The 22513-nt window shown below is 43.0% G+C and overlaps 1 protein-coding gene across 4 annotated transcripts in view; it reads right to left on the bottom strand.

Moving 5' to 3' along the window:
• Positions 1–7317: 7317 nt before the first annotated feature.
• tnk2b (tyrosine kinase, non-receptor, 2b) overlaps positions 7318–22513 on the bottom strand; it is a 33491-nt gene continuing 18295 nt past the window's right edge. For 2 of the 4 annotated variants that reach the window (XM_070973733.1, XM_070973734.1), the window contains exons 4-18: positions 21114–21395; positions 20693–20845; positions 20008–20171; positions 18856–18975; positions 18363–18489; positions 18137–18283; positions 17677–17771; positions 17325–17519; positions 16935–17026; positions 15079–15123; positions 14276–14709; positions 12933–14150; positions 10897–10992; positions 9022–9152; positions 7318–8283 (exon numbers count right to left, since the gene is read on the bottom strand). In XM_070973733.1, the coding sequence (XP_070829834.1) occupies positions 8277–8283; positions 9022–9152; positions 10897–10992; positions 12933–14150; positions 14276–14709; positions 15079–15123; positions 16935–17026; positions 17325–17519; positions 17677–17771; positions 18137–18283; positions 18363–18489; positions 18856–18975; positions 20008–20171; positions 20693–20845; positions 21114–21395 (3306 nt within the window). In that variant the 3' untranslated portion in view covers positions 7318–8276. The remainder of the gene's footprint in view (positions 8284–9021; positions 9153–10896; positions 10993–12932; positions 14151–14275; positions 14710–15078; positions 15124–16934; positions 17027–17324; positions 17520–17676; positions 17772–18136; positions 18284–18362; positions 18490–18855; positions 18976–20007; positions 20172–20692; positions 20846–21113; positions 21396–22513) is intronic. The other 2 variants (XM_070973735.1, XM_070973736.1) reach the window with 1 other exon arrangement.

Below are 22513 nucleotides of genomic sequence, written 5' to 3'. Positions count from 1 at the left end.
CGAGAAAGCAGAAGCCAAGTCTCTACTGTAGGTGCAGCAACCCAGAGGGAGACGGCCTGAGGCGGAGATGAGAGAGGCTCGCACACTGGAGCTTCAGGTTTGTCGTCTACTGTCTTCCTCAAACCTCTCAATTATTGGGAGTTTGTGTTTGTACTGCAGTCTCAACTTACTGTAGCTCCTTATACTGTATGTGTCGCTCAACAACTGACTTCAGGGTTTAAAATCGCTGAGGTTTAAAGTCCTGACTTGGAGCTTATTTAGAGAGTTTAGACTTATTTTTTCTTTGACCCTATAGGTAACTTCTTATATCGCTTTCCTGTCACATGCCCAAAATTCCCTCTGTGTGGCTGTATCTCTAAAGTTTCTCATTCTTTTTCTCTGTATATTCAGAGGTCATCGAAGTTGAATGCAGATTATCAAGCCCGTCTCCTGTAACGTACATTTAGATACAGCTAATTTCCACTCATAATTACTCTGTGCTGATGAATGTAATCGCAGCCCAGATTATATTCAACGAGTCAACATTTGTTTTTTGAGTGAACTTAAACACTATATTTTATGTACAGCACTGGAGTCGCAGGGTGGTCGGGGTGGAAAATGCAGGACTGCGACACCAGAGTCATTTAAAGCATATTTGCTGTTGCTAATTAGTTGCGTATAAACAGAGTATGTAGGAGACAGGGAGGTTGGTCATGCAAAAGAATTGAAGTATTTGCACTAATGAAGTAATGTTTTGTTGCGCTTCCTGTTTAATTTGCATTCACCGACATTCAGTTCTGCAGCAGAAATGTCTGTCTGTGTTTTTTGATTCTGCAGCTGTCGTATGATAATAACATCACACTCCTACTAGTCTCTCTTCACCTATAACCTACCGCTGTTGCACGTTTCACACATGCACCTGCTTTGTCAAATATATCTGGGTATGCACGTGTATCGGCACTTCCAGAAATCCAATTACATCCATGACTGGAGGTCAGCAGAGGGAACATGCACATAATGTACCAATATAACCGTCAGAGAGTCATTCATAAGCCCAATAACAGCCCGCCACTGTAAACATTTCACAGCTGACGTTCACTGGCTCATGTCTCATTATGTCAACTGATGGGACATGCTCCACAGAATATATGTGATTACATCATGTAATGTTTTATGGGCCTGTATTAATTTCAGTAGAAGTTACTGTCATTGGTTATACGGAGGAGGTTTGGACGTCACGTTTTATAAACAAGGTCATAAATAGTTAAGAAGGAGGAGTTCATTTGTTCCTAAAGGTTAGATGATTCTAGAATAACACACGCACACAGGGACACTGGAGGAAAGGCGACCTTCACAACGAGCACAGAGATTATAAATTGAGTAGTAACTTGGCTTGGTTGCTGCTTCGGAGTGTTGCTTTCAGTACTGTTCAAAACTAGCCTCGAACAAGGTGATTAGCTTAGCAATCACCTGTTTGCAGTCTCTCAGTAACGTTTTGAAGAATAATAAACTGTATATCACAGCTGAGCTAACAGCAGCACTTTCAGTGACCTCAGCGGGACTCCACTGCTAAAATCTACTGATATATACATGTACTAAACACCACTACTGTCCAGCATCAAGCCGCAGACAGACAAAGTTTGGTGGAGACCAAAGCAGAGCTATACGCTGAACCATAAACTGAATGTAAATGTTTCCATGTATCTACTAGATGCATAAAGAAGTAATTGTTTGCTAACAGCTTAAAAAGAGTGATTATAGGTCAATGCTGTGTTTACAGCTTCTTCCTGCTTCCCCCTAAGTGGCCATTAAACCTATAAATGCAGCTTAAAAAGCACTCAATCGTTCACCATTATCATACATCACCGTTCAGAGGATTCCTTTCATGACAATGGGATCAAAATACGATGCTGTCTTACAGTTTTGTGGCGGTGAATGGTTTTGTTTTGCATTATATCCATCAATTTGAGTATTTTATATGGAATCTTTCATACATATAGTGTGAAAGATATGGTATTAAAATTGTGATATTAATTTCAGCCCCATTGCTCAGCCTTAACTGCATGGAGACAAATTATATGGAAATAATATTCATTTCAGTGATCAGTGATTATTCATATTGATAGAGGTAGTAAGGAGATGCCTGTATTAGCACAGCACCACATCCCTCTCGGCCCAGTCACCAGTCAATCCCTCTCTTTTGTGATTTTTTTTTTTTTTCTTCTCAGATTTCTCAAATGTCTCTCCCTCGTCTCCTTCCCTCTCCACCGTTACCCTGCCACCACTCTGGCTTTCTCTGCCGCATCGCACACCGAAGGCTTGTGCCTGTGCTCCGAGCTAAAGTTAGCTCAGAACAACAAAGGAGATGGCGAGGAAGGAAAAAGATGCGGGGAAAAATATATCTACCTTAGAAAAATAGAAGAAAATAAAGTAAAACTGGAAAAAAAAGAGCAAAGAGAGATAGCGAAGACGTATTCTATAAAGCAAACTGAAGACACATACACACATAAATAAATATATATGCTGGAGGATTTCTTCTCCAGCCGGCAAAGGTACGCTCTTATCTGCTCCTCTGCGCTTTCTTGGCAGCTCTCCTCCTGCTTTCGCTTTGTCTCTCTTCCCTCTTTATTTACTCTCTTCTATTTGGCGAAAAGCAGAATAATTTCTCTGGGGATCCCTGCGAGCCCACTGCTCTAGTGCCAAAAAGAAGTGGAACAACAGACATTAATAATTTGTCCAGGATCTGAGTAATGAGACTGTACACACACAAACACACCACTAAGATGAATGCCTACTGAGTCCCTCATTAGAAAGCAGAAGTTCCTCCGGTCCAACAGTAAAGCTGGGCGTGTGTGTGTAAAGACAAGAAAGATGGTGAATGGTGGGGGAGGGGGGAAGAGATCATTTGTGTTTTCGTGGCTGAAGATATGGCAGTTTTTCCGTCTTTGCCGTCTTCTAAAATTTCCACCAAGCCGTTCTCCGCTCAGCCGCATTGGCCAATTTTGTTCGGTGATAAAGTTTTATGTTTTATTGACGCAAAGACGTTTTTCATCATTAGGACTCCAACCGTACCATCAATGAACAAATGAGTCTGTGATATGCTCATTTAGGTCCGAGCACATCTGCAACAATTTCTGAACTATGGACCATGAAGTGCTTTGCTGCTGCAGCAGACGTTATGTAAAAAACAATATAAGGTCAATATATATGTGTGCAGCGAGGATCAATGCAGTCGACACGTGCAAGGTCTGGGCTTTATTTTCTCACAGGGATCAAGGTCTCTCGTCGGAACGTCAATGATCACAAACACAAACACAGCCTCCAGTTGATTCAGATTGATCTGCCACGTTGCACACAAACCAAGGCCATGAGGGCCGGTGGAAGGAGAGCTGGACGGCCTCTTATTTACCCACTGTGTAACACAATCCACTGAGCACAGAGCGCAGCTGGTCGCATCGACACATTTAGGCTTGCTGTTAAGAGTGATTTTCGATACAGTTTGTTTATTCTTTTGGGTTCAATTATTAATCATTTAGTCTAAACAGTGAAAAGTACCAATCTCAAGTTCCCTGAGATCTTCAAATTGCACAATGAGAGCAGTTGAAATCCCCAAAACATTCAATTTGCAATGATAAAGATCAACACAGAAAGACAGCAAGTCCTTATTCATGAGGCTGAATTCAGTTGTTTGACAGTTTTAGCCTCACCAGCGGAAAGGCTCTGGGGATTGCAGGGTTATTCAGGCCGAAGCTTAAGTCCAGAGTGAAATATCTTGAAAAATATTGAACGAATTGCCATAAAATTACGTGACGACATTGCCCAGGGGATGAATCCTAATGATACTGGTGTTCTTTTGACGTTTTAGTTAGCACCATTGACAAGCTGATATTTTTGGTTCACATTAAAATATTTCAAGGACCGTTGGATGGATTGGCGTGACATCTGGTACAGACTTTCCTGTTCTCCACAGAAACATAACCACTTTGGTGATCATTTATCGTCTTGCACACGTCCAGTAAAAAGTTTTACTCATTCAATATCTTATGATCTAATTCCTGCAAAACTAATAACATTCCCATCAGCCTGGATGTTAGCATGCTAACACGCTAAACTATGATGGTAGCCTTGGTAAACATTAACCCATTGTAACAGAGGAGAATGTTGTGTAGTCTGAATTCAGCATTACATTGTACCTGCGACAGATCACTGGGTAAACATTGTCTTTGCTTTAGCTTTTAGCTCAAAGCACCACTGAGCCTAAGGACAAGCTGTAGCGTGGCTACAGAGTCAAATTAGTTAATGAAGCTCTCATCGACATGGTTGACGATTCATATTCTGATTGACTCTCACCTGACTAACTGTTTCAGCATTAATCATCACACATTTGATGGCCAGAAAAAACAAGACCTGATGATCATCATGGAAACACACAGGCGCCCTTCACAGCTGACATTAAAATGCATGTCAGATCCAGACTGTATCTCTACATGATTTAACATGGTATTAATATGTGTCTCCAGTGTCCACAGTGAGACCCTTGCTCTGTCCAGCTTCTTCTTCCTTCTCATACCTTCCTTTCGTTGGCGTGGGTCCAAAAAAACAAAAAAACCCAAAAAAGATGGCAGCCATCCGTGAAGCTGTGTATTTGTATGGACTTTTGACTGATTTATGAAGCGGGGAAGATGCCTTCAGTGACAACTGGAATGCTGAAGACAAAAGCAGAGAAGGATGCTGTTTAATGCAGCTGTGGTCAGAGGACCACCTGGATGCAGAAACACATCCAAGAGTGGTGGGAGAGGACAGTGATTGGTACCTCTAAAGATGGAGACTGTCACACCTACGTATGCGGACCATGACCATTTGGTACCCCGAGACAGGCTTTATTTCCACCCACGTAGTTGTTGTATGTGGACTGAAAATGCATTTGTTTTTACCGGAGATGGTCTGGTTTGATCACAGTCCGTCCTCAATGCATCTTGGGTCCATTTACAACCATGCTTTCATGTGGTCGAGCACTGTCTGATAGCAACCAATCACCAAAACACATTTCAATACAAGGTGTAAAGGGAGGTCGCAGATTTCTGTTCTAGAGGCTTCCTGCGGTTCTTGTTAATTAATACTAAAAGGGCTGAAACATTTCAGTGTCCATTAAAATCCTGTTAATGCTAATGAATGTAGTATTTGTCTCATCATAATAATCAGCTCTTATGCATTTGAACATGGTGTGGAACAGGATTTACTTTAGAAAAACAGAGCATGACGATCCCATTTAAGCAGCTCACTCACATTTCAAAGATAACATGCCAGAGAAAAAAGACTAATACACAGAAGAGGTAAAAAATAATTAATTCTTTAATAAAAAATACATTTATAAATTCGGCAGCATGAACTTCTCTTGAATATTTCCATCAACCCAGGGAGGAGAGAAACAACGAAAACCAACTGTACAGTAAGCATTTACGATAAAACACATTCTAGGAAGCAAATACATACAAATGAGGAAGAAACGGCAAGAAGGACAAAAACAGCAAAAAAAAAAAAAAAACTTAAAACAGCAGACAGTTTCTGAAGAAACGGGTCTGGCAAACAAAGACTAAACAGAACTGAACAGAGTTTTCTAACATCAGAGTGTCAGCACCACAACAGGAGAACGTTGCTCAGGTTGATCATAACACCACGAGGTTCACTTCAGTCCTTCACTACAACTACAGCAGCTTGGTATGAGACAAACAACACATGAACAGACTGTGGAGGCACCGCTCACATCAAGTGCACTGCTTAACAATCAGCGTTACCAAAGCACACCACAGGGAGGAATGGCAAAGCTGACTGTGGATCAGTGTTTAAGAACAACTTCACCCCACTCCGGGGAGTCACCAAACATTTCATACTTTCATATCAGTGACCAGGATACATCGTGACAGAGAAGAAAGCTCTTCATACACAACTGGATGGCACTGACGGATGGACAGACTGGGAGGTTACAGGTTCTACAGCAGCCTTATTGCACATGGGAAAAAGCTTTTACTGGAGGTTCTCATTCAAAACCAGTCCTGCATGTCCTTCATAAATATATTCCAAACACATTCAAAACAAACAAACACACAAAAAAATCCTTAATGTGCCCAGACAGATTGCAGGTTTGTTGTGGTTCCATACGAGGACATTTGAAGTTTCTGCCCAAACAGATTGTGCTCAGAGGGGTCGCATGCTGGGGTGTTTGTGGACATATGGAGGGGCTGGCTGCTCTGGAGCAAAGCCAGTGTCTACATGTGGACATAGATGTTTATATTGTAATCTAAAAAGATGAGTGCCAGCTGGCAGAGAGGGGTTTTCTATAAAGAGGAGCATCGTAGGGATCATATGTGTTGACCACAAACTGCCTGGAAAGTATCGCTAGTGAAGTGAATTTCAGAAGTCAAAGCATGTGGAATGCCTTTTATTTCCTTCCTTTGAGTAGATTCCTCATATCCCGAATAAAAATGTGAGAAGAAAAGCCAGACATGCCTAAAATCTTGCCACGTTAACTGAGTTTTGAACCATTCCTTGCCGAGGGCTCTACTGTGACAATACCCAGTCAGAAGATGTATTGTCCCAGCAGTGAGTAGGTTCACCCAGAGCTGACACGTCCTCCCAGTTTTAAATTATGGCCCTTAACGCTGCTGACCAAAATATCACAGTTGTGGTTTTAAGTGATGATTATGGAACGGGATTTGTGCCCAGGGGCAAATTTGAGAACGTTGCTGCTATTAGCTGCCGGTGCAGTCTGGACGCGTACACAAAATACCAAGCTGGCAGGAGTTTTCAGCTGATGCACAGGAGTTCTTTGTGGACAAAGTGCTTAGAGGGAAGGAATAAGGAGAGACGACTGTATATCTGGGGTGTCAGAAGTTTCCACTGACATAGAGGCCCTTTTGTTCTGGAGCCACGTGTGTGAATAGTCATAGATCAGTGATTAACTCAAGGACTGACGCACTAAAATCATTTAACAAACGGCCTGTCAGCCCAGCCAGTAATAGACACAACAGTCTTGTCTTTTCTCAGAGCATTGTGTTCAAAATATATTAAAAGAATATATCACTTTCTTTTTCACAAATACGTAAATGTCTTTTTATAAATGGTGGATTATGTATACCCTATGAACATAAATTAGACAGTTTTGTCGTCTCTAAAAGAAGCGAATCCTGGACAAACTCCTCTATTTCTGATTCAAGCCAACACTGGACCGCTTTGACCTTTAACTCTGCAGCACTGCGTCAATGCTGACGAACATCCTTTGCCAAACTGTAAAATGTAATACACAAATCATTGAAGATGAGCATTTTTTTTTTTTTTTTTGCCATTGTAGAGAAACCTTTTGCAACAGTAATTTTTTTCTGCACATTCTTCCTCCACTCCACAGGCTTTCAGCAGCATGATCATAACCCCATCCCACTTCACCACTGTAAACAGGCCAATTTATTTCCTGTACAATACGGCCTGGACAGCCAATTAAATATCAGCTATGTATTTTGTTGTGGTACAATGTGATGGTCTTCAAAACAATTACTTTTAAGTGGCGCTAAAGTCACCAATACAGGAAGTTGACCTTGACTGAACTATCCGTACATACACTGTTCAGTCATTAGGCTCAATTCTGACACGGCTCACTGAATGAGAGACCAGTTTTCAGCCAATCAGAGCTACTTGCCGTATTCTGACAAAACATAATGACCTTGTGGCAAAGCATGAACCTTTTTAGAAATGCTACTGTGCCTACTGTGCTATTGAACTCCTTTTAGCCTCTTCAGATTCTCTTTCAAACGCTTTTTTAACGCCGCTAACAAAAGAAAAGATTAAAGTATCCATGTGCAGTAGCTAACAGTGTAATTGTGGCAGTGAGAATACCAGTACGTGGATCTGTAGCAGACTGATCTGCGACACTGTGGGGACCCGTTGGGATGACACATTTCAGGCTGACCACATGAAAGTACAGTGTCATTTTTCTTTTGGAACAACTTTGAAAAGAAGGTCGATGGTGGTCTGCAGTTTCTTTTCTGCAGTTTCTTTATGAGTGCAACAAACACACCTTTCAGACCCAAAGTCTCTGTCCGTGTTAAGTATGGATGGAGCCATAATGAAGCCTGGTACTTCTTTGTGCTCGTTCAGTGAAAATGTGCTTGATTCTTCCATCGTCACATTACAGTGTTCTGAATGGAGGTGGGTCTGAGGCATAAATGTCAGGGGCAGGTTCACCTCCTCTGGTGATGTTTAACTGAGGACGGTTCCAACCAGAGCTCAGCAGCTTGAGATTCCTGTCACCGTCTGCAAATAGACAGAGGCTTTAGATTAGATTGAAAAAATAGTGAGATGAAATGCTAAATCCTGCTAAAAGAAAAATATGATTAACTTGAATGACATTTACATTGTCTTTCAAGAGAGACTTCCACTTTTGAGGCTATTTACGTGAGAGATGCATTCAATTTTTCATGCTTTTGAGACCATTTTCAAAATAAATGTGTATTACTGTATAGAAAAGCTCAACAAAGCAGAAACTTTCTCAGTCTAGCAGCCAGATTTGATTCTTAGCCTCATTAACGGAGCACATCAGCATTCTCATTGCCTCACACTGCTGCCTGTCTCCCTACTGTAAACATCTGCTGTTAACTTTGCCAGTTAACTTGCAGTAATTCATATTTGGAGGGGGGAAAACCTCCAGCAGTTAAGCCCAGCTGGGAGGCAGATTTTAATGGTCTGTTGTCCAGTGACAGATGTGACCAAATTGACCTCATGTGAGCATAAGGAGCGAGGTCGTATGTGAGTGAATTCAGTTTCCAGGGACAATGTCCAAACATGCGCTTACTGAGCATTACCATCACAATGACAGACAAAACGCCACTGATGCTACATTAAATATCCAGACTAGAGGCTCTGGATGCCTCATGAAGTGCCAACACTGAAGTATTAAGTAAGATGGATGGATGGACAACAGAGCCCATTTACAGATTCTACATGGGCACTTATGACCCAAAGATGAGCAAACAAAGCTCCAGAATACGGCACCTCTGTCTGGTTGTGGATCCGTAGTTATCTAACATCTGAGTGCTGGCCAACTCCAGGTTCCAGTCGCACATCTCCAGCAGCTTTAGACACTCTGACCTGCTCCTCAGACCCAAACAGAAGAGCTGCTCCACCTGCAGAGAGTCAGATAACAAACAAAGATCAGAATGATTGTCCAAAGAAGCCAAGAGTTAGGGAGGGAGAAGACATTCCAGCAGGGTCACAGGGTCAGATACTGTATGGGAGACAAGTGCAGAATTCATTGTTTTTACTCCTTCAGGTGAGGGTGGTTGCAGCAGCAGAAAGCGTGATGTCACATCATTTCTGTCTTAATACATTGCTCCAACACACTTCTGTTGCTCTGAGTGAATTTGAGACCTTTGGATTGCATTTTTATTTATCCTTTAAACTCTGCAGCCGCTATTAAGGAGAACTCAAGCGTTCCCTCGTGCGCACTGTCATCCAAAAACATCCTCCATCCTGCCACAGTGGCCACCAACCACAGGCGGCTCAGAGTGTCTACATGGTTTTTTATTTATAGTGGGCTCATTGCAGCACTGACCTGATTTTCCCTCGAGGTTCCACAAAGCTGCTGTCCTCATATGATATGAACCCATGAAGTAAAAGGAACTTTAAATGACTGTTTATCTGTTCGCAGTTATGTCTCGTATAAAAAAAAAGTTTATTACAGTAAAGGCCAGACCTGAGATGCCATGAAGTGGATCTCTGAGGACCCCTCTGCAGCACAGAGGGGTGTTTACTGCCGAGGAGTCTGGATCTCTTTTAGTAACTGCACTGCTGCAACATAATCGTGCACTTCATGGAGCCTTTTATTGTGATGGACTACAACTATGGTCTTACTTTTTACTTGGTTTGTTTCACCAACTCGGTTCGCCTTTCTTGTGTGTGTGAGACTAATATTTTTATTATTTAAAATAAATAATACTATTAGTTAAACCAGTGTTTCCCACCTTTTTGAGCCACGGCACACATTCTACATTAGAAAAATCACAAGGCACACAACCAAACAAAAATGTCACAAAAAGTAAATTTACAGAAATATAATGAAAATCTAGTCTAAATTTACTTATTCAGTGTGAAACCTGGGCCTGTTTAGTTGAAGACAAAGCTGATATTCTTGCAGAAATTGAAGAAAGACACACAGGAAGATTTCACCTGATTGGTGCTCTAAGCCTTAGAGCACCAATCAGGTGAAAGTGAATAATCTCCCACAACACACCTGATGATTTCTCACAGCACACTTATGTGCCGCAGCACAGTGGTTGAAAAACACTGAGTTAAACAATTTAAATGAGGTGTACAAACAAAACCTCCAACCAGTTGTTAGAAGCTTTCTCTTATTTTTTCTTTTACCTCCAATCAGTTGATAAAATAAATGAAAAGCTAGCTTTAGCTACATAGCTAGCTTGGAAACCAGTTGTTTCATTTAAGCCAGCTATAGCCGCACAGACCACACACACAGAAACACACCCTGAAATGTTGATGAATCATTAAAAACACATCAGAAAACTAAAGCTCTGAAAAATAAAATGAGCTGGTAAAAGATAAAGAGCAGAGGAAACCTCATTGATTTTTAATTTATTAAATCAATCAATTGGAGGTTTTCTCTTTTTTCCAGCCCTGACTGAAGGTTAAAGAAACAATATAGAGCTTATATTTCTTTTCACACCTCATTTTAATTATTATTATTTTTATATTTATTGATGTGGCCTCGTCTGATCACCTTCTGCTACACACCTTAACAAAATGTTTATTATTGTGAGTACGACAGAATCACAGTATGAACACCAGATATGGGAAACATGGTTTTCAATAAGTGACTGCAGCGCATTAAGTTTTACAAATAAATGCTCTCACCTTAAGATAATGTACAGCTTTCTGGACATTCCAGTTGTGGTTCTGGAGGGCAGCTTGGCACTCTTCTATTGTCACACCATGAACTGCCTCCTGCACCTGAATCAGACAACATCCACAGTGTTAGTCTCTGCAGCATCCAACAACACTTACACTAAGGACCTGCATGCACGACTGGGTGGTTCTTTGGGGTGAAATCATCTGTGTCAATTTAGCATTCACCCTTCTTGTAGAGACACTTCCAAATCTGACAATGAAGTAACAATCTTCAACTTGAAAAGAGTTTTCTTGCCATTTCACATAAAAGCTGAGGACCCCATGATTAACAACACTTCCATTGGTAAACAAAGAAGATAAACATGGAAAATGTATACAGATGTTTTCATTGAAAACCAGATGACGGTTTATTTGGTTTGTTGACAGTGAAAGATGACGATATGATAGTTACACACTGCAAATCTGACAATGAAGTAACAATCTTCAACTTAAGAAAGTTTTTTTTTTTTGCTGTTGTTGGCCCTTAACCAAGTTCTGTTGTTTACTTCAGCTTCACTTGGAAAAGTTGATAAGAGTCCAAGTGCAGAGATTTAAGCTTCACTGGATTTAATGCGGCTTCTCGAACAGTCCTCTACCTCTGCACAAACTGAATTACAGTTGCCTGGGTTCTACTAATTATGTTTATCCAAATCCACCTTAAGATAATCTAATTTCAACAAGATCACACTGACACTGCGTCCCTGCCTGTGATGGGACTTTGTAGCAGCATAATCATTGATTTTATACCTTTACTTACACTGCTGTTCTACTTAAACTACTACAGCTAGCAAACTGCACGTCTATGCCTTGCATTGGACTCCTCTGCAGTTCAGGTTATATATGACCCCACACTCTCACTGCACCTCTTGTGCGGCCACAGATCTCAGTATCCGTTACAAAATGCCAAGTGCCTGATCGATGTAGAGCCTTTGGTGTTTTGTAGTGATTCTGACTGCAGTTCAATCAGGTTCAATTGGTGTCAGAATCAATTGGACAGCAAAAAAACAAACAAACAAACAACAAATGCTGGTTCCCAGTCTGTTAAATTCAACTCAAAGCAAAAATTTATGTGGCCTTTGTTTGGCATATTTTTAAACAAGTTATGAGACGTTGCTTTTTCATGGTGGTCGAACAAAGTTTGAATGCTCAAATGTAACTTCCAGTTTAATTAGTCTAATGTATTGGCTTTCATAAGTTCAGCTCTGGTTCAAAAAGGTTATTTTGCTGCTACAGATCAATCATAATTTGGTTCTGATAATGATTTGAAGCTGCGTAGGGAGGTAATCAGTTCAATTCTAACAGATTTCAGCTGTTAAAAGCTGCTGCCGTATGTGCCAGAAATTGCAAATTGCTCACTCTTACTCTCAGTCTCTACGGGAAAGGGAAACACACATTTGCACATACACATATTTTTGCCTACAAGCTATGGACAACCAGCAACAATGACCTTCTGTTGTGTTCAGTGTATGTGCAAATGTAATATACTGTGTATCATAATGTTTATATTTATTATTATATTTATTATTATTTATTTATTATAAGTTACACCTAAAAACTACATTAACCTTGAGAAAATAATGAGTTTTAACAGAGAGGAGTCAAACAAGCCATGTATCAAATATACACCACACTGCATTATACAACATTTGTACTCTTACTATTACTTATTAGAACAATCCTACAGGATTACCCAGAACGTTGGACTGATATTTGATAATGAAACTAGTGATAGGAGACTGAGAACACATGGATATCTAGTTTCTTTTTTATCTCATTTAGAAAAAAAGCAATCAAAGTAGTATTAAGGAGGACATGAGGTTAAATGTACTGCAGGCAAATGATCCAACTGCAGGGGTTTCACATCCTTTATGAAAGAGAAAGTGAGAAAACTTCAAGTACTTTCATTGCTGAGGGAAGAAATATCGCCTTTCAGCATATGAAACTACATTCAGTGTATTTCAAATGAGGATTTGCAAAGGCAATCCAAATATCCGTGACCTTACCATTTTCACCCTGTCAGCGGAGCTCCCTCCTCCGTCTGTCCTGGTGCAGGAGGCAGTGACCACCGGTGCCGTCAGCCCGTCTGAACAGACACGAGGGAGACTAACTGATGTCTTCATCCCTGACCGGGGCCCACCCAGACTGCTGTTATTGTTGGAGGAGAAATTAGCCTTCAGCTCGCCTGGCTGCAAAAGCCCCTGTCCCTGGGCATGTCCCTGGAGAGTCTGGCTGCTGACCACCATGGGTCTGACAGTGGCGGTGTTAGCTTGCCGTACGTGCCTTTCCTCCACACCGCCGGCAGGCAGGTTCTCCGCCTCCCTGAAGAAACGGTCATAGCGATCGAGGTACGGAGGCCTCTCTGGCAGTAGGTAATAGTGGGTGTTACTAACTTTACGTCCATCACGGACGATAGGGAGGATACAGGGGCCCTTGCTGGCAGCGTCCTTCCCCTGCGCCTGGATCACTTTGGGTGCAGCATATTTAGGATCTGAGGCAAAGCTGTGTGTGGTAGGCATGAGTTTACCTGGAGAGGTGGAGAGGTAGGAGCCGTAGGTGTGTGTGGAGGGGCAGGAGGTAAGCGTAGACTGCATGGTGGTGGGGCTGATAGAGTAGACTCTCTGCTGAGGGGAGCCCACTACCAGGCCCATGGGGCTGGGAGTCCTGGAGCCTGGTTGAGACAAAGGGTCCCGGGGAGGGATCTGAGGTGGTCGGTCCTGGCCTGGGCCTAAAACGTCCTCTGTGGTGTCAGCTAGTGTCGGTGACAGGGAGAGGTCCCTTGACCAGCGAGCAGATGTGTAGTCCCCCCTTTTTATGGGGCGAGGGGGTATGGGAACCCGTGGGGGGATCTGGGGTTTGTCCTCACTGGAGGAGAGGACACTCCTGGGTTCCTCCTGGGTCTGTGGGGTCTGGGGACACGAGGCTGAGATCTGGGTGGGTGAGCTCGACCGGGCAGCACTTCCAGTCGGTACATTAAGCCTTCTCATGCACTCCTGCTGGAGTTCTTGGAAGATCTCTGCTGACTGGGAGAAGGAGGTGGACAGGCCCTGGGCTTGCCTGCTGGGGAGAAAGAGGTTGTCCTCCAGGCCTGGTCTGTCTGGGCCCCTGGAGACAAGAGCCTCACCCTCCAACTTCTGTCCAGGAGAGGGAGCCTCATCTGGAAAACGGACATCATTCTGCTCCTCTTCATGCTGCTGCTGCTCCGAGCTGTTGATGGAGCTCACCTTGGTGGAGAAAGAAGATTTACAACTTAAATACATTCTTTTATGGATGTCAGTGATATGATAACATCCCATTTCCATGATATGTTGGCACGATGTGAAATGTGCTGTATCACCTCCTACCGTACCTCCATATCTTCTTCGTCTTGGGCTACATCGTCATAGGCTGGGGGTGGGGGTAATGGCCGGGCATCCCAGTCCACTACAGGCGTAGGGTGAAGGGGACGGGGCAATGATCTACATGGACTCTGAGGAGGAGTCCGGTCCAGGATGTTCTCTGCTTCCAAAGCTAGCTTTGCCAGTGAAGGAATCTGAATTTCAACCACAGGGGAGGGGGAAGGTGTAGACGGGGGGAACTCCTCCCCAAAGTCAATGAGGGACACTTCACTGTTGGGGTTGTAGCCTGAGCCTGAAATCCGGCCACTCCCTTGCTTGGAAGCAGAGACCCACGCAGCTGGTTTAAGTTTTAAGCCTTTGACAGAACCCGTTTTCCGAAGTGATAATCTTTTTAGTCCTGCCGAAGTCAGATCCTCATCATCATTGACTGCATCATAGCAAGGCTCTGGAGACAAAAACACACAGTGCACTCATTACTTGATGGAAAACAAAATTCAGACACCAATGACACCAATTCTCATTAAGGTCACTTCACACCACAAATACAAGACACACAGCAAAAGAATCTCCAGGTTCGAAGTTAGTCCTACAGTGCACAGCAAGGACACTGCACACCCGTCAGAGGGACGTAGGCGTGGAGAGATGGAGAAACAACGATGTTAAGAGAGGAGTGAAGGTAAACGATAGAATCACTGCAAAGACAAACAAAGGAGAGACAAAAAAGTATGGGATGTACCTTGGAGGAGTGGAGCTAGGAGAGAACAGAGAGGGCAGGAGCAATGGGTGAGGAGCTGCTGAGGGAAACCAGACTTACTCTTGATTAACACTGCTGGTTGAGGAGGGCGAGGAGGAGGCTCCTCTGGGCAAATAAAAGCAAATCCCACCATCGCAAAGGAGAAACAGAGAGAAAAAAAGACAGCAGCAAAGGAAGAAAGATTAGGCAAAAAACAAGAAGCAAAAGTCAGATAGCATATGTAAGCTGTGTTGGAAACAATGAAAAGCAAACTGTGTGTCTGACGGCCATTTTTCCAAAGATCTATGCCGCCATAAGCTTCATATTTAAACCCGTGTAAAAGTAAAATGTAGAATTCGATCATTTCATAATCAAATCAAAGGTGTTAACAGGTTTTAATGTTTAGATATGATTGCATCAGTTATGTTTATAGTTACAGAGGTAATAGTTAATAGTTTTAACTAAGGTATGCTGAGAAATAAAAGTGTTGGTTTTCTCATCCGACAAAAAGTGAAAATGTACCTGCAGTTAAAATACAGTGGCATGAAAAAGTCTGACCAACCCTGGTCAAAATGTCTGTGACTGAATAGCTAAGCAAGTAAAGGACAGCATGAAGTTTAAGAAAACACAATATTTGAAGCAAGATTGCTTTTTATTTCCTTCTTTTACAGTTTCAAAACAACATAAAAGCAAAAGGGCCAGAGGCAAAAGTTTGGGCACCCTGCATGGTCAGTGCTCAGCATCTCAGCTTATAAAGACTTTTCGCAGCAGCTGAGAGTCTTTCAGTTCCTGCTTGGGGGATTTTCTCTGACTCTTTTGAAAGAAAGCTTCTTGTCCTGTGATATTCTTGGACTGTCTTGCATGCACTGCTCTTTTGAGGTCTACCCACAGATTTTGGACTGGCCTGTGAGGGCCACTGCAAAACCTTCAGCTCGTGTCTCTTCAGGCAGTCAAACACACATGTGTGTTTTCACGTGCAGCATTTTTATGGACGCTGTGATGAATTTGTTGGTTTTTATTTGAATCCATTCTTCCCTCCACCAGTGAAATGTTTCCTGTCTCCCTCGCTGCAGCAGCAGCCCAAAGCATGATCCATCCACCGCCATGTTTGACAGGTGGAGACGTTCTTTTCATGAAAGTCTGCTCCCTCTTTTCTCTAAACATAACTTTGCTCACTGTGGTCAAAAGGTTGATTTTAACTTCATCAGTCCACAGGACTCGTTCCTAAAATGCATCAGACTTGTTTAGATGTTCCTCTTCAAATGTCTGAAGCTGAATTCTGTCATTTCTTAGTTACATTACAAACTGAAGAAACAGCTTCCTGAAAACACTTTGCTGTCGTCTTATAGTCTTCACCTGCTTTGTGGGCATCAATTATTTTAATTTTCAGACTGCTGGACAGCTGCTTAGAGGAGCCAATGGCTGCTGAGTGTTGGGACAAGGTCTGATGAGTCACAGTATTTATAAAGCTTTGAAATTTGCATCACTTGTGCACTTAACATTTGATGATGACCAACAAGCCACAGCCATAGAGACCTTGGTGAAAGCTACTGTAGAGCTCGAATCTCTTGGGGTGTCCAAACTTTTGCATGGTGCTCTTTTGCTTTTTTTCCCCTCTAAATTTGTATAATTTCATCTTTAACTTTATTTACTTCTGGAGATGAGTCATGTTCAGCTCACTCAACTGTTGACAGTGACATAGATTTTGACCCGAGGTGCCTGCCACTGTATATGATGAAAAATTGAGTGCAGCACATGAGCTGGAACTCTGTTAGCTAAATGCTAAATGAGTCCAGATCAGTGGTGCCAACTAAGGAGTTCGAGGAGAAGATGGATACTGAACAGTGTTGTCAGTGTGCCGATCCTTGCTCTTTGTCAGTCTAAGTGGGCATCATTATGACCTCGTTTAAGTCTTTATTTACAGCTCTTTGACTCACTTCTAGCTCGTCCCGGTAGCTGTGTGGGCCGAGCACCACTGAGGTCAACACCAAGAACATCAGGAGGATCCATGGGGTTCCCGAGGTACAAGCTGGAGGGAAGAGAGGGACAGACATAAATAGTAAATGCCAAAGTACTGAATCTAACTAACCTGTGCTGTAATGTTACAATAAGCTTGTGTATGTGCTATTGTGCTACTGCCATCTATTGGTAAGACTGCATTATTACAACTTAGAAAAAGCTAAGCAGATTGACTTTTAACCACCTACTTCCAACTTGAGGCCTTATTGTGACACGCATATATAAAGTGATGAAGAGACATCAAACCCTGATAAAACCTACTAAATTAACACAAGAGTACAGCTTAATAAACAGATGCTGGTCCTTACTCGTCAATCCTGTCGGGGAAGCCCCAGCAGCGATGAGGGTTGGAGTCTCCGTGTCCTGTGTGGATGAAGCTGTTCTTGAGCGGCCGGCTGATGTCGTGAGCTGACAAACCGGCGACTGATGTCACCACGTTTCTGGGGAACTGTCCCACCTTAAGGGTCCGTTTGTTTTGACCTCGCCACCAGTAATTTTCTGCCCTGAAAGACAGAAGTACTGAGGATGAAACAGGACCAACTACAGCTGCTGACATGGAGTCATCTGCAGGGACATACCACTCCAAATTATTCTAGAGGACATTTCATAGCTTAGGATGAAGTCCTCTTGTTCAAAGTCTAAAACACATATTACACCCACCTCCCCTCTATGATGGTGATGACATCATTGACCTGGATGTGGAGTTTGTCAGGCTCATCAAAGTCCTGCAGAGCACACATGTCTGTGGGCATGGTCTGAAAAACACACAAAAATACATCAAAATACAGACACACCAGAGTAATTTTGAAGACAGCAAACTTTAATGAGTGGCCCATGTTGTGAGCTGGCTGTCAAAAGTCCTTCCAGCTGATTGCATGTTTCAATCTGCACTTTGCAGAAACTCCACCAGGTGGAGCTAAATGTCCATTTGTAGGATGATGGTTTCCTGACACTGGCCTCTCAGCACCAGAGGTGTCAAGATTACCACCAAGTGTCTTTTGCTTTTGCATGCAAAAGTAGAGCTATGGAACAGACAGTGTCCTTAACATTGAAAAATTAAAGCTCATATTTAACACCCTGGATAGACTCCTGTGGCTACCAAGAATGACAGTCCTCCTACCTCAAGCAAGAACTCACGCAGGGCGACAAATGTTGGTCTGTCGTCTGGCTTCTGGGCCCAACACTGCAGCATGACATTATAGATATCCTGCGGACAGTCTTCAGGCTTAGGGAGGCGTTCGCCTTCTTTATCAATCTTGTGCAGGATCTAGGTTTTTTCATAAAGGAGAAGACTTTAGCCTCAAGATGTTTTTACACACAGTATAGGTTTATGGTTTGTTTTTTACCTGGCTCCCATTAAGGCCCAGCCAAGGCTCCTGGCCATGTGTGAACATCTCCCAGAGAGTGACTCCAAACATCCATGTGTCTGTAGCATGGGAGAAGGTTCTGGTCTTCAGACTCTCTGGGGCGCACCTGCAGAAGAAGAGACAGCAAACTTCAACATGGACTATACACTGAACCAGTTATCTTCAAGTCTGAGCAAAGGTAATGCACGCCCACAGAAGGCATTCAAACAAAAATTAAAAGCAAAGAGAAATCAATTGCTAGTTGCTTCGCTGACTCAGTATCTGAAAAAGAAAAAAACACCCAGCAAGCATTGTTTTCTAAGAATTATCAGCATGGCTGGAACGCAGCTGTGACCAATCAGATTTATCTGTGGAAACTTTCTGCAATAAAATAAATCAGGTTCCCACCCTAACCCTTAAACCGCTCATATCCATGCCTGGATTGGATCCAAGGACAGCTCTGGTTATTGTGCTGCTCTCTCAGTCCACCCACCATGCGAAGGGGACCTTTCGATGCTCCTGCATGACATAGTGCTCATGGTTGTTAGGCAGCGCCCTCATCAGGCCAAAGTCACCGATCTTCACTCTGTGAGCTGACGCCAGCAGGATGTTCCTAGAGAGAGAGGATCAAACATTCAGCAACTCTCTTTGCATATTTAAGCTAAATGTACATGCTTGCTCTTCAGTTCTGTGTGACCTCAGAAACAGCCACTACACTCTTTTTAACACTGCAGTGCAAAGGAGTATTTTGGGAAATTGGGGTGCAGCTGTTCATCGTATAATCTTAACTCCTAACTATGGCTCAATGATTTACTTAGGTGGCATTCTACTGATGCCATCAACACACTTAAAGTTCACAGATGCTCACTGAAAAAGGAATGACCAGACTGAATTTGACCTAAAACATGAAATTTAAATCCCATTATGGTGTTGGTGAGTAACTGCACCCCTACCAGGAGAAAATAGAATTAAGATCCAACAAAAAAGGGGATTTGAAATGATCACTCCTGAACAACAGTTCAGAATGTCATCCAGTCATATAGTATAGCTCATGTGTCATGCAGCTATATTACACTTAGCACGTTGTGCATAGTGTGAGTAACCATGACTAACTATTGCAGGTTTTAAGTGAAAGTATGAAATAAACCTACAATGTATTAAGAATACAATTTATCTACTGGCATTCATTTCAAAGGTCCAGCATTTAAAACCACAGCTTGAAAAACCTTCTTAGTGTTTGGCATACTGCAACTGCTGTCTGCAGTCATTACCATTTTATCACAGCTTTAACTGGGAAAATGACTCATTTTTACCAGCCATTAAGATTTTCTCAAGCATCTAAATCGTGTCAACAGTTAAGTGAAAGTGACAAATTTGTGCAAGGCCAAGAGCTTAGACCACCCAGTGCAGCCATCCAACCAGTGACTCATGCAGCTTTTGGGCCAAGTCTCCCTGTAATGGCCTGTAAATGTCTGGGTGGAGGACAAGGAGAAGCAATATAAATAATTCACCATAAAAAAATCCAAAGAGAAAAACATGTTTCATGGAGAATGTGAAGAATACACCTCCCTTAAAATCATCCTCACAACATTTTATAGCTGTGAAAACGTATTAAATCTGTCTTAAAATGTTCCCTGTCTCCTACCTGGCTGCCAGGTCCCTGTGGATGAATCTCCTCTGCTCCAGATAGGCCATGCCACAGGCCACCTGCACTGCATACTGACACAGAGTGTGGATCAGCACGGGGCCCTGTGGACGGACACATCGCAGACGCTCCAGCAGAGAACCCAGAGGAGCGAGCTCTGTCACCTTCACAACATGGAGAGAGAGAGAGAGAGAGAGAAAGAGGGTGGGTGAAAAGAGCAACATGGGAGCAACAAGTGAAAGGAAAGAGGGAGAGACAGTGAAGAAGAGAAAGAGAGGTGTGATTTGATTATGAGAGGAGAAAAAGAAATGAGAATAGGAGGAAGACATATCTAGAAGAACAAAGAGAACGCAATCTTAACACGTTTCAAAAAGCATCTGGCAAAAACACACCAGAGGAAATAACTAGAGGGTAGCAGAGGGATGAAAACAACAAGGCTGAAATGTCAGCCCTTATTTTAGTCCTCCTCCCTTCCTGTCTCCATTCTTTCCTCCATCACTTTCTTAAGTCATGACAAAGGCCTTAAGATTTAAACAGGTCATGAAGCACGCTGAGGGAGTGCCTGAGAGGGACATTTGTCTGGAGTATGTGCGCATGGACGCGAGAGTGCAGGGACGTGTGCTGTGCTGAGTGTGTGTGTGTGTGTGTGTGTGTGTGTGTGTGTGTGTTTCTGTGTGACCATTACCATCTTCATTGGGTGTGTGAGCACCACACCGTAGAGGCGGATGAGGTTCTGATGGTCCAGGGAGTGCATGGCGTTGACCTCACAGATGAAGTCCTCCAGAGCGTCGGGCTGGCTGAGCACATCTGTCTTCAGACACTTCACAGCTACGTTCAGCTGGAAACAAGCACAGACACTTCAGCTGTATTCATCAGCCTTTCAGTGCTCTTTCTATGGCAGAGGCACTTCTAATCAAACTCACGAGGACAATATGAGTACACAGATTCATGCAGCTGCTTTTATGTATACCATCAGCACAAGGAAAGAACTGCAGAAGTGTGATTGTGCCCCAGTTCTCGCGTTAACAAATATCTTCAGCATGCAAGTTTTTTTTTTTTTTACTTATTAAGAGAATTAAATAGATGTGAAGCGAAGGTCTCCTCACCACCTTCCCTGCAGGTGTCAGCCACTCTCCTCTCTTCACTACCCCAAAGGAGCCATCTCCTAGTTTTTCAAACAGCGTCAGATCCTTCTCTGGGATGAGGCAGGTCAGAGCCTGCTGCTGCCCATCAAGAGGAGCACCGACCCCACCGCCGCCACCGGGCTGTGTGGCCAGGACTCCTTCCCCCAGGCCCAGCGGAGGCGTGGGAGACATCTTGCGAAAGGAGGAGGCTGGCTGGCCCTGCTGGGGAAAGTCTCCTCCGTCTGGGCGCTTACCGCTAAACACCTAGAGAGGAACAGAAGAAGAGAAAGAACGAATGAAGCTGGCTGTGCAAGGAAGTGAGCAAAGTCCTAAACCAGACACACATAACAAATGATTTATAGAAGCACATGCAGACCATTAACAGTCTCAGTGCAGCCCATGTAGCCCCTCTATGTGCAGTTTTAATGGAAGTGTCCACTTTGGCAAGCCCCTCAGAGCCACTAAATCCACTGTAGGTGCTGAAACGTCAAAGCACAATTCATCATTCTGCATAAACACTGAGACTCATCATCCCAACCTCTTCTTCTTCTTGTGCTTGTCTCGCCACGAGGTGTATGTGTATGTTGCGAGGAGACTGTGGTTGGAAAGAAGAGTCAAGTTCTGGCCTGCATCCAGCAGTCAGACGAGTGAAACCACCAAACAGAGATCCCTCAGCTCTTTTCCTGAAACATAAGGAGCAGCCTGTCTATCCCAAAACACACACAGGACCCCCGTTGACATAAAGCATTCCCTAGCCCCTTACCCTAACCATAACCCTAATCCTAACCCTGACCTTAACTCAAACTTAAGTCTTCACCCTAAAATCTAATGATTCACATTACAGGGGCCTGCATAACGAAGGCGTGTCCCCACAATGTGACTGTTTTAAACAGATTTATATCCCCCACAACATGAGTAATACATGACCACACACACACGCACACACACAAACACACACGCTATTATCATTATGAGAGGAACTTCCTGCCTGTTGGCTTAAGCACAGACAACACAGCAGGAATGACTTGGCTGTTAGGAAGTACTCATTAAGAAGCACTATTAGATTAAGTGACCTGAATGTTTCTGTGTGTGTGTGTGTGTGTGTGTGTGTGTGTGTGTGTGTGTGTGTGTGTGTGTGTGTGTGTGTGTGTGTGTGTGTGTGTGTGCGTGAGAGAGTCATTCCATTCCCTTAAATTTGAACCCATACAATGCGTGTACTGTGCAGAGCCATTAAGGGAAACTTTTGTTTTGTTGAGGCCTTAAAAAAGACTGTTTTCCAAAATAAGAAAGCACACAAGACACTGAGGAGAAACAATATCAAGCTACAAAATATTCAAAATAACATATCAGGTAAAAGAGGGTCATATTTAACAATCTAAGCA

This window comes from Chaetodon trifascialis, chromosome 11 (genome assembly GCF_039877785.1).
Source record: "Chaetodon trifascialis isolate fChaTrf1 chromosome 11, fChaTrf1.hap1, whole genome shotgun sequence".
In the NCBI taxonomy this organism is placed as follows: Eukaryota; Metazoa; Chordata; class Actinopteri; order Chaetodontiformes; family Chaetodontidae; genus Chaetodon; species Chaetodon trifascialis.
This window is presented reverse-complemented; position numbering and strand designations above follow the sequence as displayed.